This window comes from Temnothorax longispinosus, chromosome 11 (assembly GCF_030848805.1).
Source record: "Temnothorax longispinosus isolate EJ_2023e chromosome 11, Tlon_JGU_v1, whole genome shotgun sequence".
In the NCBI taxonomy this organism is placed as follows: domain Eukaryota; kingdom Metazoa; phylum Arthropoda; class Insecta; order Hymenoptera; family Formicidae; genus Temnothorax; species Temnothorax longispinosus.
The window spans coordinates 1,098,028-1,114,641 of record NC_092368.1 but is presented as its reverse complement, the minus strand read 5'-3'; the positions used below and the strand labels follow the sequence as shown (position 1 = coordinate 1,114,641).

The following is a 16,614-nucleotide window of genomic DNA, read 5'->3' as shown; positions in this document are numbered from 1 at the left end:
GTGTACGCAAATTCTGTTCGTACAAAAAATCGACAAGTTGATTGGTTAAAAGCCATAGCTAATCAATTTGCAACTTTTTTATAAGAGCAGAATTTGCACATACGTTTCTCTTGCGAATGAACTCAAGAATCGAGCCCCAAATCTTTCTTCCTATGTATTATCTGACACTAAAATCGACGAAAGAAAATTCACTCTCATTTATTTACTCATGTATAACAACTTCGTCGTTTCATTTTCTAATCGACTCCGCATGCAAACTTTGGAATTTATTCCATATACGTATATGTACATGAATTGTTGAATCAAAATTAAAATATTAACATATATATTTTCGTTTACGCGAAAATATCTTTCTCTCTCTCTCTCTCTCTTTCTTTCTCGCATGTAATTAGCGATTCAATAAGCATCTGTCAGATAAATATATTTTTCAGAAGCTGTGGAAATACTTTGCAATAAATTTTTTACAGCGGTTTAATAAGAACGCTTATTAGTATCAAAAATTTAAATCAATAATCAATTTAAGTATGTGGATTTACTGTTCTGACTAGGAACTGTGTTTTAAAACCGACAAAAAATCGGCGCGCAGTTCATTGAGTTCGGAAAACGGTGTCTCAGACGTGCCGTGCCACATTAAATCTATAGAGAAAAGAATGAATTAATGAGCTTAAAAATACCTTCACTACAGTGCAATGCGACATGACAGTGCGCGAATTTCGGACACTTTATTTATTTTTAGTAAACTTTGAACACTTCTCATTTAAAAACTATTACAACCTCGGCATTTTGGTATTTGGATTTTCGTCTCAAAATGATCTCAGGTATCTGCCATTTACGGATGGCACGGCAGGTCTGTGTGGAACACTCTGTGTAAAATTCACACAATATTATTAGACTACCAAGTTCGGACCGGTATTTTTCTTTCTAAATTATATTTTTTAGAGTTTTATTCGCAAAATACACGATTTAGCGTACAGGGGACGAGTAAATATAGTAAACGGTTCCGACTCCACAATACCAAGATTGCTTACCTGCATCTGCAGCCACGAGTAGTCGATGTACGCGGTGGTGGTGGCGGTGACGGCTCCGGTGATCCCGGTGGACGCCGTCGACGAGATCTGCTGCCAGCCGTCCTGCGTGTTGCATCCGAGCACGGTCGCGAGGGGTCCGTCGGGTTGGGCCCGATCGGGCACTATCTGATCGGCGGCGTATTGGGCGGCGTAGGACGGCTGGATCGTCGGCGGCTGGACGCCGACGGCGGACGGTAAACCGGGCAGAGACGCCGGATGAGGGTGCTGCGTAACCCCCGTGGTGGCCGCGGCACCGGCGGGCAAACAGCACACGCTCGCGTCCATCCGTGGCGGCGGAGAATCGTAGAAGCGTAGCTGCTCCGGCTCCGACTCCCGTGTCGTCGTCCTGCCGAGGGTTAATCCTCGCGGCACCATCCAATCCACGACCGTCGCCGCTCGCGCCGTGATATCCACCGGCCGACGGCTGAGAGGATCGATTCGCGGATCCTCGGATCCCTTACCTCTCCGAGAATTTAGATCTCTCTCGTCTCTTCAGGTGGGTCGAGGTATTACCATTTTCCGCGGAGACGCAGCGAAGAATCGATCCGGCCGTGGATCGTTCCCGAGTCGTCCAAGGGTTGATTTTCGCGGCGCTATCCGATCTGCGGCCACCGCTCGTCCGTCCCTTATCCGCTAACAATCGTCACCGACTCTCTCGGAGCAACGGAGTCGACGGATCGATTCTCTCGATCGCAGATTCTTCCTTTCAAATTAGCTGGATTCGCCCTCTCTTCGGATAGACCGTAGCAAAAGACGGGGCATCACTATCTCGCGCGCGACTTGGATTTCACGCAATGTCACTTGAATTCGCGATATCGATCGCGATAGTTGGCGACAGCGATCACGACAGTCACGTACATCGGAACCGCGTTGACGTCCCGCGGGTCGAGTCCAACGAATTCCAGACGCGGAACACTATCCCGCACCAGGCTGCCGAGCGCTCGTCGAGGGTCATTGCGAGCATCGCGTCCTGCGGGAAATTCGCTATACTATTCCGAGTTACTTTTCGTCGATGGAGAGAGTAGTCCGATCGGCGACGTCGTCGTTGCCGTCGTCGCCGACGCCGCCAACGCGCCGCTGTCGGAGGGCACTAATGCGAGCAGGAAGAAGCATTCGACTCCGATTTTTAAATTAAAATACGAATCACTGACGATACTTTTCGAGTTCTCGCGGTAACGCGTTTCCCAAACGGAGACATCGGGCAAGTTCGAAACTAGTTTGATCCCGTTCTCGATCACTCGCGCGACGCTTAACAACAATAATTAAATTCCTCCATTAGGAAAACGTTCCTCCAAGAGATCAACATCGTCGATCGCTCGCCCAGAATGCTCCTTCGCTCAATGATTTTCTTTTTCTTCCTATGAACGGCCACTTGTCGACAAAACACTTTCGTCAGCTTTGCCGGCACTCGCGACAAATCGCGAACGTACGATCGTTTCCAGCGTAATTTTCGCGCGACGCGCGATACGAGAGGCGAGATACGAAAGGGAGTGCTCCAGCAGGATTCGAGGAGGATAAAGCGCGCGCGCGCGCGCACGCTCGCGAACGATCGAGTACGCCGATCGTGGTCGACCGCCGCAAGATCCGCGAAATGACGTTTCTCGACGGTGACAGCGCGGACTCCCGTTAACGCGTTGACGCGCGCGCGTGCTCGCCACGGAGGACCACGAGGACGAGGGCGGAGAGAGAGAGAGAGAAAGGGTGGGAGCGAGAGAGAGAGATAGAAAGACGGAGAGAAAGAGAGCGGAGGACTTACGAGAAGGCGAGGGTGACGGGCACCGTTGATGATGGTGGTGGTGATGGTGGTGGTGGTGGTGGTGGTACCGGTGGTGGTGGCGACGGTAGTGGTGGAAACGATGATGATACGGAGGCGAGGGTGACGGATGAAACTGGCGCGCACAACTCTTTAGCTGCGCTCGCGTACCGTCCGCGTTGCGCACGCGCATGCGTGGATGCGTGTCGTCAAGGCAACGGTTCCAGAGTAACTGCTTGGCGAACGCAGCCCTCCGCGGCGAGCGTGTCGCTTCTCTCTTTCGCGCGCTCGCGCTCTTTTCTTCCTCTCTCTCTCTCTCTCTCTTTCTCTTTCCCTCTCTCTTCCACTTTCTCTCTCTCTCTCTCATTCCCGATCTCGCGCGCCTGGCTCACGCCCCGGGCGCGACCGATTCGAGCGGTCTAGGCGGCCATCGAGCGCACGCCCCCGTCCTGACACCGCGAGCGCCTCTCACTCCCTCTCTCTCTCGATCTCTCTTCTTTAAGCGCGCCCGGTCGCTCGTCTTACCCCCTCTCTCTCTCTCTTTCGCTCTCTCCGTTCGCGTCGAGTATTCATCCACATACATATATACACACACTTTCCCCCTCCCGCATAATGTCCTACCCCTACTCATTCACCTTCGGTCTCCTACGATTCCGCTGTCTCGATCGAGCGCGCGTTCCACGAATCGTCGCGTCCTTCTCCCGCAGCACAAACACAGCGCAAGACGAACCACCGCACCGCCCGCGCGTCTCGACAGCGCGATTATCGACGTGAGCTATCGAGGGGACTCCTACCTCCTCCGCCGACTTTGGCACACTTCTCTCGACGTTCCCCGTTCCCCTGCCCTCCTGTTTCGCCCTTCCATCCCCCCCCTCCTCTTCCCTCCGTCCAGCCGCTTTCGCGGCTCCGCCGTCTCGCGCGTCTGCGGTTACTTTCTTCTGTGAGCGAATCATCCCTCAAACATTATCTCACCGCCTTTCGCTCACCCTCTCGTAGCGTTGACGAGATCGCGTTCGCGGCGAACTTAATTCAAATTGGGAGAACGAACGAATCACGATGCGCGCGGCGCGTCACGTGCGCCTCTGACGTCACGCGCGCGACTCACCCTGCTGCTTAGCGAAATAACGACCGGTCTGAATATGGCGTAATAATTAATTTTGAAGCAAATACGAGATGATGTAACTAGCTAACTCAAGGTATCGCGAACACCTTGACACACGTGAAGTTGCACCAGTTTCAAGCGTTACGCACTGGCTGTATTCCGATATTCACTGTCAGTAACTGAAATCTATATTTTGCTATATCTTACGTCACGCATACTACAGGATTTTCAGTACTGACTGTTGCTGACAGTAAATATCGGAATGCAGCCACCGTCGCATGTGGCCAGCTATCACCACGACTGTCGGTTAAAACATTAAAAATTGTTTTCTTTTTTTTTTTTACTTAATGTCGCGTAATCGCTGTTTAGTTTTGATTTTACGTATTTAATCTTTCACGCGTATGAAACGATTGCCAATGATAAGCCGTCAGGCAGAGCTCTGGATCGCGATTGGCGTATAATTTTGTATTTTGAGCTATTTATTATGTCGTTTCAAAATAATACGTATAACAAGTTCGATCACGCACGTATATAACTTTCTCCAACGGAATCGGAAGGCTGTGCTGGAAATTTTCGCACGGGCAAAGTGACCGCGTACCGCTCTCAGTGCGGTAACGAAAGAATTTATTGGCGAAATTCAAAACGCGACGAAAAATCAAGTTAAAAATGCATTCTAATATGTATTTATATCGCCCCAGCAGTTAGCAAAAGCTTGTAAAATACGTTTTAAAAACGCTTAAAAGACGTATCTATAAAGAACGTCTGAAAAAATGTCGTCTTTTAAACGTTTTTGAGACGTCTTTTTGAACTGTTTGCTAGTTGGGGCGTCTCAAATCCTCGCGTTTTTTTCTTTATGTTCTCTTATATGCTCAGAACACCGCGATATAAGTATGCGCTATCTTTCCAGCTTCATCAACGACTGCATTGTGGCGACGATGTAATGATGGGCAGATCAATCATTAAATCTGAAGACAAATCTGGTGGATAAATGTATCTACAATAACAGTCGATTCCGGGGGAAACGGAGTGGGGGGATCGAGTTATAACAAAACGGCGGGGCCGGCGTTTGTAATCGATTCGATCCGCGAGTCACCGCGACTCGATCAGTCGAATCCCAGAATGTGACGTTTCTCGTGATATATCCGCGCGCGCGCGTCCATAATGCGATCGCATAATACACGGAGAAGCGGACGCATGCATCTCCGCTCTCTCTCTTTCCATCCCCCGCCCGTCCGCCGGTCCGCTTCGCTTCTTATCTCCTCTCCTCTCCTCGCCTCTCGCCGTTCCTCGCGATCGCGACGAGGCAGAAAGGTTCCCTTTCTCTTTAGATTGTGAAACGATTTTCTATCGCGGCGCTTTAGCTCCGCGCGGCGCGGATTTATTATATATGCAATGGGTTACGCAAATTACGACAAAGTGCAAATATTTCACATGACCTGCACCTGCGTGACTCCCCTTTCTACACGTGATCGTTTAACCAGGCACGTGAATCGTGACGCACGCGCGCGCGCGCGCACGACGTTGTGTATACGTTTATACGTATACATATGTATGCGACGCCTCGAAATTCCGACGAGTTTCCTGGGACCAGAAGTAATCCGTCCGAAATATACGTAACACAGCGCGAATTACATTTCTTGCGCCTAACCGAGGGAGACGTTTCCTGGGAACCGGATTAGGTACTTTGAGAAGGATAATGAGCGCGAGCGGCTACGAGTTTCGGAAATCCCCTTCTCATTTGTGTTGTCGTAAAAACGCTGTACATCATTAAACCGAACGTGACCGCGAATACTTGAGGTTACATCAACGTCACTCTTTTTCTCGCAAACTTTACAAATTTGAAATTATATGGTGTTGTAACGACAAAAATAAAGTATATACGATAAAGCATACGAACAAAGATGACTAGCAATGAACGCTCATGTCTCTTTACCCTTTACTGTAATTACTTTATGGTCGTTGATAAAGTAATGGAATAATTATGAGGCGTGTGAATTAAAGAGTTTGCGCGAGAAAATTAAATTACGGTAATTTAGATAAATTAATGCGAAGGGTTATTTAGTTATAGACAGGGAATGATAAGTTTGCGTGATAAGGCGCAATGACACGCGGAATACATCATCGAGTTTAGGACTAAAAGTGACCGTAGGGGCAAACCGGCTCGCGCGCGCGCGCGAGCGAATGACGAGCACGGCTGACCGGTCAGAATTCAGCCGCGAGATACAAGGGTGTAGTGACTGTAGTGTGCCCGCACGCCGCCTTCCCCACCAACGTGCTCCCCGCGGAAGCGACGCGACTTATGAATGGGAGTAGTACTCGCCCATTGGTCGCGACCGATAGCCAATCGCTGTAGACTTGCATTCGCAACCACTGCGCGGCAAGTAAAGCGAAACGATCGTGTATGTGCAGTGCACTAGTGCACATCCTATGTATGTACCGCCGAGATAGCCGATATTCCCGACCCGAACCCGGCCGAGCGACGACGGGAAGATTGAGACGAGATACCGGAGTAAATCAACCGGATCCTATTAATACCGCGCCGTGCTACTGACTTTTCTGGAAAAAATTATTAATCGTGCGAAATCGCTATAAATCGTACAATTCAAACTCCCAGACCTTTACGCGCCTGGGAATGCTCATGTTATAACTATTGTTTTACAATAGATTTTACGTAATAATTATTATCGCCGTCTCACTATTTTTTCTTTAATCGTAAAACCCTTGCCAAAGCGAGGGTCTCGCGCTTATCATGGAATTGGATAGATGACGTCAAGAACAAAGTATTAGTTTTATCGGCACGAAAGGCACTGCGACCCGAGTCAAGACGATAATTTCAATTTTTCCGGGGCGATTACGTCGCTCGATGATACACGAGGGTGGCGAGGATAATCGCGAGCGCGACTCGCGAGCAATGCGCGAGAGAAATGTAACGACTCGCAGCAAAGTCGTATGCAAATCGGCCCAGGAGAAGACAGGGCAGGTCGCGGGCGCAACGCGAGCCGTACGGCAAATACCAAACGGCAATTATCGGTTAACTTATGGAAAGTATAGGGAACGGACGCGCGCGGCGACGGTTCTTATGACAGGGAAGTGAGCGAGGTTTCTATCCTGGGTACGTCAAGGTGACAACACGACGGGGATGACACCATACCCGGAATGACGGAGAGTCGAGAACGCGCTACATTACCTAGCGTTACATTACATTGCGCTGCTTTATGAGCGGCCCGGCCGAGCGAGCGAGCTCCATTTACGCGCATTTACGGACTGGCGTCATCTATCAATTAGCCGCCTCATAGTCGTTTGTGTCTCACCGCTATCTCGCGAGATTGCGACTCAATTATGAGCGGTAGTACATGAGTCTCGTATTTCCATCTAAACTCGTGAATCATTCAATACGTCGCTTAAACAGTAAGAATGCGAGTCTCAGTCTCGGTATTGACGCATGGAGTTTGATTATACTCATGACACGATTATTGCGAACGTGATTTATATTGCTTTCATTTTATTCATATATTTAGCAATATTCAAACTTTTCTTTATCACATTCGCATATTTCTACATATATACATGTGCTGTCCGCAATATACGCGGAGATAAGCAAATTAAACTCAGACGATTAAATTTCAATCCCACACGTCACCGTATTTAGTTTTCTTCTGCATCGGTAAAGGGTTGTCGGTTGTGAGAGCTTGCTCGGTCGTCTCTCTCGCCACCGGAGGTTCTTTTGATGGTCTAGATGGAGCATGCCACTGCTTATTTTTCTTGTAGAACTCGTCTCTATTTTTATGCCTCAACTCGTCATAACTGACGCCCTTTTGCATATTTAGCGGTTCAGTCAGATCCGCATCCTCGGAAATGTGAAAGTCACCTTTAAACATAATTCATGCAACAAATGAGTGAAATATGACTGATATAATACATAATTATAATTCATGCAATTAGTTGCATAGAAGCAGAGAGCACATAACAGATTTAATGATAACTTTCACAACTCACTGCTGTCATTAATACTGGAATATGTATCATATGAGTTCATCGATGGATAATCGTTGAACACTATTCCAGTGGACGGTTCTGCTGGGCTTTGCACTTCAGTCTGCACATCCAGCGGTTGAAATCTTTGATACCGTCTCTCTCTATAAACAAAGATGAATGAGACTCCACTTGAACAATAGATCATAAATGAATCTAGAAGTAATTGAGCTATCTAACAATACCTATTTCCATAATAACCCGCTTCTATCAATCTGTCTCGGAGAGTACTGTTCGGCATGGAAGCGACTCTCGCTAGGCACATTTCGGAAATGGCTATTCTACCCCCGATCAGGCCTATCACACTGCCGACTAAGGCGGCATATTTGGCATATGCGCGAAATGGGGTTACACTACACGCCCCATATCCCACGGCTGCGCTAATGAGCGCCGGCATGATGACACTCGAGCTTCTCATGCATGCGTGCCAGGCCTTTGCTTCCTCCGGCGTCAACTCCAATCTCTACAATTTGTACAGTTACGATAATTAGATGACTGAGAAAATTGCCATTACATACATCTACGAATAAATAGAATATACATTAAACAGTTGAATAGTCATTCTGCTTTTTAAAATTTTAATCGATAAATATACACCTCACAACTGTAAAACAGTTTAAACACTTAACATTATTAAACACTCAACTTCTAACCTGCGTTTGTCGACATTTGGTATCGGGTTGCTGTACGTCTGTTACGGTAGTCGTCATGTTTCGCGAATATTTCGGCAAAATTTCACTTGTATTGAACTTGAGAAATCTTATGTGTCTCGAAGTTTGTTACAGTAATAAACGTAAACAACCGTAAAATCTGTACTGATAACCATGAATCATGTTTGTTTTCTAACCTAGAAATTCTAACAACATTACCCCCACCGACTGGAAATGGAAGGAGTTACGTAATTAATATGGCGGAGGCGCTTCGTCTTCTGCGCGGCAAACTTCACGTGATTTGCGTTCATTCATTTCTCTTATTTCTAATAATAAATGCTATACGCGATGCCAGATGCCACTAATAATGACGAAATAATATTTAAACACGCAACTTTGGTCCGGTATCACGTGATACTATATGTAAGTCAAATGGATGGGTAATAAGTGTCAAGTTGATTAACTAAAAATATGCAATTAAATTTTAATATTACATGTACAATATACAGTAATTAAACCTATTAATATCGCAAAAGTATATTATATAAAATTATATTTTTAATAAATAGTATATCATGCTTTTCGGGTACATAATCATTTGATAGGCTGCGATTCGCTTATTTATATTTTATGTTCACAATTTAATATTAATTTTCAAAATAGCATACTTTTAAACGAAAAATAAAGATATTCACAGGCAGTGTCAGAAAATGGATATGAATAGTTGTAACGTTGAAAATGGGCGTGAGTGGTGTATCAAGCAGTCCAGTAAAACGGTATCAAGTAAAGCGCCGGTAAAACTGTGTTCGCAAATATCCAACAACAATATTGAATTTGTTTCAAACAACGGTTTATTCGATATTTGTTAAATTTTTGCAGCAAAAGTTTACGTCTGGAGACTCCATTGATGTACAGTTTACATATTATTGATGGAAACAATTTACACATCTTTGCTGCAAAGGCACCATAAAACATGAATCTTGAACGGAGTTATAATTCATTGTTTATGCAATGTTTGTGGCAACAATAATATAAATTGTTTTCAGCAATACATTTGCATGATTTTACACACTCCCGTTTTGCTATCTGGGACATTATACTTTGTAAAAAAAATGTGCCATCTGTGTACATCCGATCATATGTATAGATCGAAATATAAAATCTATTGTAGCTTGAAAAAATTTTTCAAATCCTTCGAGCATATTATTTATCTTTTTACATCACTACATCTTCGTACACATTGTCAAAATTCTTTATGCGCCACATAATTTTCTTACGGTTCAGTTTCTTCGTATTTCTTAAAATTAATCAAGACTTCCTCATCCTTACTTTCTGAGAATCGTGCTTTATCATAAAAGAATATTCTGAAGGAAAACACGATCACATTGTGAAAATTCCTTTCTACATTCAAATTATTATAAAACAAATTCCACATGAAGTTGTATGAATAATTCGGCATAAATGATTTATACATGTACAGTAAATTGCCTGTAAATGCAGCCTCTCGCCAATCGCAGTCACGAATGAGTAATTGTCGTAAAAGTTTTCCTAGCTAGACATGATGCACCATCAGATAACATATTTATTGTGAAGACGGTGCTCCTTGAGACACGGCATTGAGCAGAAACGATTGGCGTTGTACTCGAAAGGCACCTTATCAGTCATATCGATGGCGCACTGGAAGCATCGCGACACCACGGTGTATCCTTCGTTCAACATCCGGTTCTGCGCGACCAATGCTCTCTGCAGAACGAAAGGAAAGAAATAAGATATCAGAACCAACACCGAGTAAAAAATTTCGTATAATAACGCGTTTATTAATAACCTTTTCTCTGTCGCTGAGATTAAGGAACCTCTGCTTCTCATTTTCCTCCTGTTTCTTCAATTCAAACTCCTTCCTCTTAACTTTCTCTTTAAAACGCTTCAACTTCCGCTGCTGTCTTTTCTTCTCCGTCTCCGCTTGTTCTATCTCATCGGAGAGTGGCCCGGGTATTTGAGACTGTACAACCATTAAAACATATATGATGTAGCTTATGGATAATAAGACTATTTTTCGAGTATATCGATGCAATTTTCTGATATAAATAATACCTTTTGATAATTGAACTTGTCCGGATTAGCTTCCATAAATCTTCTAAACGTATTTCTAGTCTTCTTATCGTTTGCAGCGACATAAGGGGTCTGTAGTTTTTTATTCTTATTGCAAGGATCAGATCCGATTTCTAGTAGTAGCCTATCGACAAATCGAATTACGTAAAACATCGTTAAAGTTAAGATTTCGTTAAAATTATAACATTTGTTCAATAATAAATAAAATGTAACGCACGCACCATACTTGCTCGTGGTATCCACCGAGTGCCGCCAAATGCAGCACCGTATTACCGTCCTCGTTGGTATCGTTAACTAATTTCGCCACGTCGTCCGTGTTCACGAGAGTATTGTTGGATGTGGCGCAAGTGTCCGTGATATCTTTCTTGTTCTGCTCCTCTTCGCACTCCTTAATTTTAGCTAACAAGTTATCAATGACCGATGATAGCAGATCATTATCGCCTCGCTTACAGGCACTCCATAATTTACTTTTAGCATCCGACAGCACTTCATTGTTCATCTGAGCTGAAAATAATATAACGTAAAACATTTTTAAACAATAAAATAATAAAGTATGTATTGATACATTTTTCATTTTCCCTTAATTTAATCAGAGAAAACCTTTTTTTTATTGTATAATTTAAACTGTGAACATTTTTTTAGGTTCTTAAATTATTGCGAAGAGATTACAACTTTGATGTAGATTATCTATTAAAACTTACTGTCTTTCTTCACTTTCTTTTTCTGCCGATGAGCTTTCTTGTTCTTCATGTATCTTGGCACAGTATCTTGAAACGCTTGTAAATTCTCCATAAACGATACCTCAAAATCTTCTTCAATTAAAGGGATGTCCAATTGCAAATTTGTATCCATTTCAGACTCGGAGGACGATTGAGCTAACCTAACAATAATATCTGTAAAAAAGAAATAAAATTATAGAAAATTTTTCTATAATTCAGCACAAATATATAAAAATATAATTATACATAAGGACCTAAGATTTATGCATTTAAAAATGCCTGATTATGCGTGAAATTTTATTGAAATTATGCAAAATTATGCGGTCTAAAATAAGCTGAATTTTAGTGTGTATGATCTTGTTTCTTAGTATGTACTTTAAATACCATTATTGCTTTGGGACAAACCACTGTCTAGCAGTAGAGATGGAGTTTAATGAGTACACTGAGGGTCGAGGGAAATAAGAAATCAAAATACAGATACAATAATCCATCTATAGAGGCAGTTTATTAAATAAAAAAAATTAAATTTAAGTATGAAATATGCATGGAATTTTCTAACTTGAGTTATAATTGTTATAAAATTTAATTAATGAAATGAAGAACATAAAATAAACTAAAAGTATCTCTTGAGATACAACACAAGCAATACCTAGTAACTGAACTAAAAAAATAAAGGTACAGAAGTGTTGACCAGAATTCACTAGATTCGAATTTGAATGTATATCGATTAACTGTGATTAAACTACCTCTAGCAAGTTAGCCTCCCCCCCACCATTGTAAAAAAAATCCGCACCTATTAAAAAATTTAGCGCTATTTATGTGCTAATTTGTTGTTCTAGTCATCTATTTGCTCTAATCCGGCGGGTCTTTTTGTTATTTAAATATTCTATAGACCGTGTCCTACCAGAATATGCAACGTATGATTTCGTTGTTCGTCCCTAACTGCAAATATTTATCTCCGCGTCGATCGTTATCTACGACTTCAATGACTAAAAACTAAGTAAAAGTTTCTTTTGCTTTATAATTTTTAACCATCGAAGTCGTAGATAACGGTCGACGCGGAGATAAATAATTTGTTTATTTGCAGTTAGGGGCGAGCAACAAAATCATACGTTGCATATTCTAATAGGGCACGGTTCATAGAATATTTTAAGACTATAATAAAAAGAGCCGAGCAACAAATTCTTTTACTTAGTTTTTAACCATCAAAGTCGTAGATAACGGTCGAAGATGCAGTATTTATTAGTGGCATTGTTTACAGAACCTTATATTTCAAAAATTTGTTTACGCTATCTTAAAGCAACAAAAAAGCAACAAATTTTGGTGTATTGTTTTTTTGGATCTGAGCACTCTATATGTGTTTTTTAGTATGTGGTGAGGCTAGAATCAGTGTCAAGTTAGCCCCCATGCGAAAAAATATATATAAAGTGCTTAAATAAAAAAAAACGTTTATACCAGAATTTGTTGCTATTTTGTTGCTTTAAGATAGCGTAAAAACATTTTGGAAATATAACGTTGTTTAAGATGTAGTCAATATAGTGCTCTCTGTTAAGTATTCGGATATACGTATTTTCTAAAAACATTATATTTCAAAAATGTTTTCACGCTATCTTGAAGCAACAAAAAAGCAACAAATTCTGGTGTATTTGTTTTTTTGGGTTTGAGCACTCTATATGTGTTTTTTAGTGGGGCTAGCTTGACGACAAGCTGGCCCCCCCCTCCTCATTTCGATCGCCGTTTCCTGCTAAACGGCTTGAGCAACAAAATTCGGACTAGAGCAACACATTAGCACATAAATAGCACTAAATTTTTTAATAGGTGCGGATTATTTTTGCGATGGAGGGGGGGCTAACTTGATAGAGGTGATTAAACTCGTGAAATTATGATATGTTATGATGAAAATACGATGTTTTGGCAACATTATGCGAAATTATGCGGGAAAATGACATTATGCTGCAAAAGGTCTCAATTATGCGTTATTGTGCGCATAAATAATCGGGTTCTACTGGTGTCCCAACACTTAGAATAGTGAAAAGAGTTTGTTTCAATAGGTTTTTACAAATTATGCGATTATGCGAGATGCATAAATCTTAGGTCCTTAATTATACAAGTGGTTATTTTTCAACATTAATCACAGCATATCTGGAATTAAACAAAAAAAATTGAGAATCCCAGAATTACTCATGTTTTATATTAATGACGTGTACCTGGCAGTGGCCGATTCGGACTTTTCCTCGGTTTCGCCCTATCTATATGTGGACGGGAATTCCGATGTTGTTTCTCCGGGGTAGATTGCGCAGGTGCTTTAATCTTATCATTTTCTTGCGGATTGCCGTTACTACCGGCATTAAGATTATACTCGGTGGCAACTTCTCCCTCGGGTATCTCGCTCATGATCTCCGGTTTCGAGACCTTCTTACGTACGGGCTGTCGCGGAGAATTGGGGAAACAGTCCGTGAAATCCGCCGCGGAGCCTAAAGTACGGTATTACATAAAGTAAATTGATCTATACGGATTGAATATGAATAAAATCTAAATGGTGAGCAACTGTTTACCGTAAATCTCCATAGTGCTCAGTATGTCGTATACCCTCCTGACTTCTCTAAACGTTGCTCTTCGAGTAGGGAATGGCAGTGGTCTTATTCTAAAATCGTTCTTATCTAAGGGAGGATTTTTGCCACCGAAGAGCACCGTGCGATTATGCGGACCGACCGCTCGGTACAAAATAGCCGATGAATTGTTGATGTGCATCGACCATGATTCCAATATCTCTTGCACATGCTGAAAGAATCGTCGTGTTAGTTTGCAACTTACCAGACAGTTTATTCACATTAGTCGTTAAATGATTCGTTAATTTTTACAGAAGTGTGGAAATATTCAAAAGTATATACCTGAATAAGCGATGCTTCGTTATATCTTCGCAAACTGGCACCAGCGCTTTTCGCGTGATTACCATTCGTACGAGAATTCTGAGCGAATCCTTGCTTTGCCCGCACAGTGTAAGAGTGGAAGGTCTTGTGCACGATAGCCTCACCATCTGTAATACATATATCAAAGCGAGTGGATGTAACGATTTTGTGAGCATCAAAAAAATAATAAATATTCTTAAGATGCGTACCCTCAAATACAGCCGCAGCAAAGTGTCCACCGCCAACCATGATAACCGTCCATTTGGTCTTTCTGCCGCTGTCCAACGCCTGAGCGATCATCTCGGTGTCTTTCTCAGGAATGTCCTAAAACGTAATTGCATATCTCCCGATCTGGCAAGTACAGAACACACCAAGTGACTCTAACAAAGTAGATCAGGTTTCAAGATAATATTTCGTGCGCGTGTAATTTTTTCACAAGCGCACGCAACAATATCGATAGTAGCGTATAGGTTTGCTAGGGACATCTCTATAATTGACGGCAATTCAGCCAACGATAACAAACATACCTTCTTGTGATGCAGCAGGCACCGATAGATGCTGAATATATAGCCGTCGTCGTTCTCGAAAAACACCTTGGTGTGACGACTCGCAACGACCTGCAGCTTCCGCTCCTTGGACATTTCCTCGTTGTACTCCGTGTCCGAAATGTCCGACTCGATTATCCTCCCGCGTCTTTCTGACGCCTTTCTGGACTTGCCAAGTCCAGACTTACTCGACGGCTCGTTCTTAGTTTGCTCGTTAGACGAGGTCCCAGTCTCCGAAGTACCAGCATCGTCCTCGTTCTCGGACTCTACCTCGCTACCGGACAGGCTAGACATGTCGCCTATAAAATTTCCACATGCCTAACTTTCTGCACAGCTTTAAAGCTCGCATCGTCGCCGTGTACTTCATCTCAGACTGTACCTTCGCCGGCCAACCTATTGAAGCTGTCCTCGCTAACCGACTTCAAACCATTCAGATGTTGCTTGAGATTATAACGATGCCAATCCAGCTTGTAGTGAAGCCTCTGTTGCACCTTGTCCTCAAACTCGGCACTACAGTGGGAACAACACAAGGAGTCGGACACCACCAGCTGGCATAATATCTGCTCGCTGTCAGGCACTGCAAAGCAGAGAGAAACTCCATATGTGAAATGTTGTCAAACACAAATATATCCTGTATTTTTCTCACTGATATTGAGAAAATAAAGATAATGCTTGCTGATTTTTTAGGATAATCTCATCAAAAAACAATATTCAACTTTCTTCAATTCCTATAATTAAATAAGCTTTATATAGCTCAAAGAGACTCGATATTATTAATTTCCTGATTGATATCAGATCTAACTCTGATTATATTAGATATGAAGACAAAGTTTTCACTCAATAATCCTTATAATACTCTAATTGTATCAACGATTATTATCGTATTACACATTTTTAATATAACAATGAATTTTAGGGTACAGAATGTTAATGTGGAAGTAAATAACAATCATAACATATTAAATGACATTAAACAATAACATTCCCAGAATACGAATTCTTATAACAGGAAAATCATTGCTGCTCTTAAATTTAAACATTTCTAAACAAAAACTACGCTCCGACATGCACATGATGCACATCATTTCCTCTATGTCTATTGTCTATGCCTTTGAATCGATCGGTCTATCAAAAATGTCAAAACCTGACATCGAAAATAATAACAAACGTAATTGTTTCAAAAAGGACAATTACGTCTCTCGAAAATATAAGCCTGCTCGGTGCCCTGTCAAACATCATGTATACGTCCATCTGTTCTAGCTACACCTTTCTGCACTCAACCCGAACGTCCGTGTTCCTCCCGTTCCAAAACTGGAGCAGATCTATTCAGCAGAAAATAAATAAACGCATCCTCGTCGCTCGACGCTCACGCGCGTCAATTGCCAGAGTTTCTCCACCTCGTTAAACATTCGCGGCTCACCGTAGGAGGACGGCGACTGCATGCACCGCGCAACCTTGATTCCCCGGGTGATCCGGCTGAAGTCGTCCAGGTTGTGGATCTTGTAGACCTGGTGATCCGCCGTTTTCGCGGCCTCGGCCTCAGCCTCAGCCTCGCAGGTCGGACGCGTCTCGTTCGCCATCGTGGGAAAGTGGGAAGGATCGAAGGATCGAGGAAAAACGGCGGAAAATCGACGGAACAACGAAGAGATTCACCGTGGCACACGCGTGATAACACACACCGTGCAGTGTGTACTGACCGTTTCGCCAATTTGCGCAAGCTCCTCGCGA

General features: G+C 42.9%; 3 protein-coding genes across 4 annotated transcripts in view; all 3 read right to left on the bottom strand.

Annotated features, from left to right (window-relative positions):
- Positions 1-5,456, bottom strand: part of LOC139821909 (uncharacterized) — a 44,526-nt gene extending 39,070 nt beyond the window's left edge. The window contains exon 1 of one of the 2 annotated variants that reach the window (XM_071793327.1): positions 1,029-5,456. In XM_071793327.1, the coding sequence (XP_071649428.1) occupies positions 1,029-1,442 (414 nt within the window). In that variant the 5' untranslated portion in view covers positions 1,443-5,456. The remainder of the gene's footprint in view (positions 1-1,028) is intronic. The other variant, XM_071793328.1, reaches the window with a different exon arrangement.
- A 1,948-nt stretch (positions 5,457-7,404) lies between these two features.
- Positions 7,405-8,831, bottom strand: LOC139821914 (uncharacterized). Its single transcript, XM_071793335.1, has 4 exons — positions 8,608-8,831; positions 8,140-8,417; positions 7,919-8,058; positions 7,405-7,790 (listed from the first exon to the last, which is right to left on the bottom strand). Exons 1-4 carry the CDS (start codon positions 8,662-8,664, stop codon positions 7,546-7,548), a joined length of 720 nt encoding a protein of 239 aa, XP_071649436.1. The 5' UTR covers positions 8,665-8,831; the 3' UTR covers positions 7,405-7,545.
- A 232-nt stretch (positions 8,832-9,063) lies between these two features.
- LOC139821906 (tRNA endonuclease ANKZF1) lies at positions 9,064-16,609 on the bottom strand. Its single transcript, XM_071793324.1, has 12 exons — positions 16,307-16,609; positions 15,266-15,463; positions 14,869-15,185; positions 14,551-14,665; positions 14,324-14,469; positions 13,988-14,213; positions 13,640-13,906; positions 11,415-11,606; positions 10,935-11,217; positions 10,696-10,837; positions 10,430-10,603; positions 9,064-10,347 (listed from the first exon to the last, which is right to left on the bottom strand). The coding sequence occupies exons 1-12, from the start codon at positions 16,464-16,466 to the stop codon at positions 10,174-10,176; spliced, it is 2,394 nt and encodes a 797-aa protein (XP_071649425.1). The 5' UTR covers positions 16,467-16,609; the 3' UTR covers positions 9,064-10,173.
- Between the last annotated feature and the right edge of the window lie 5 nt (positions 16,610-16,614).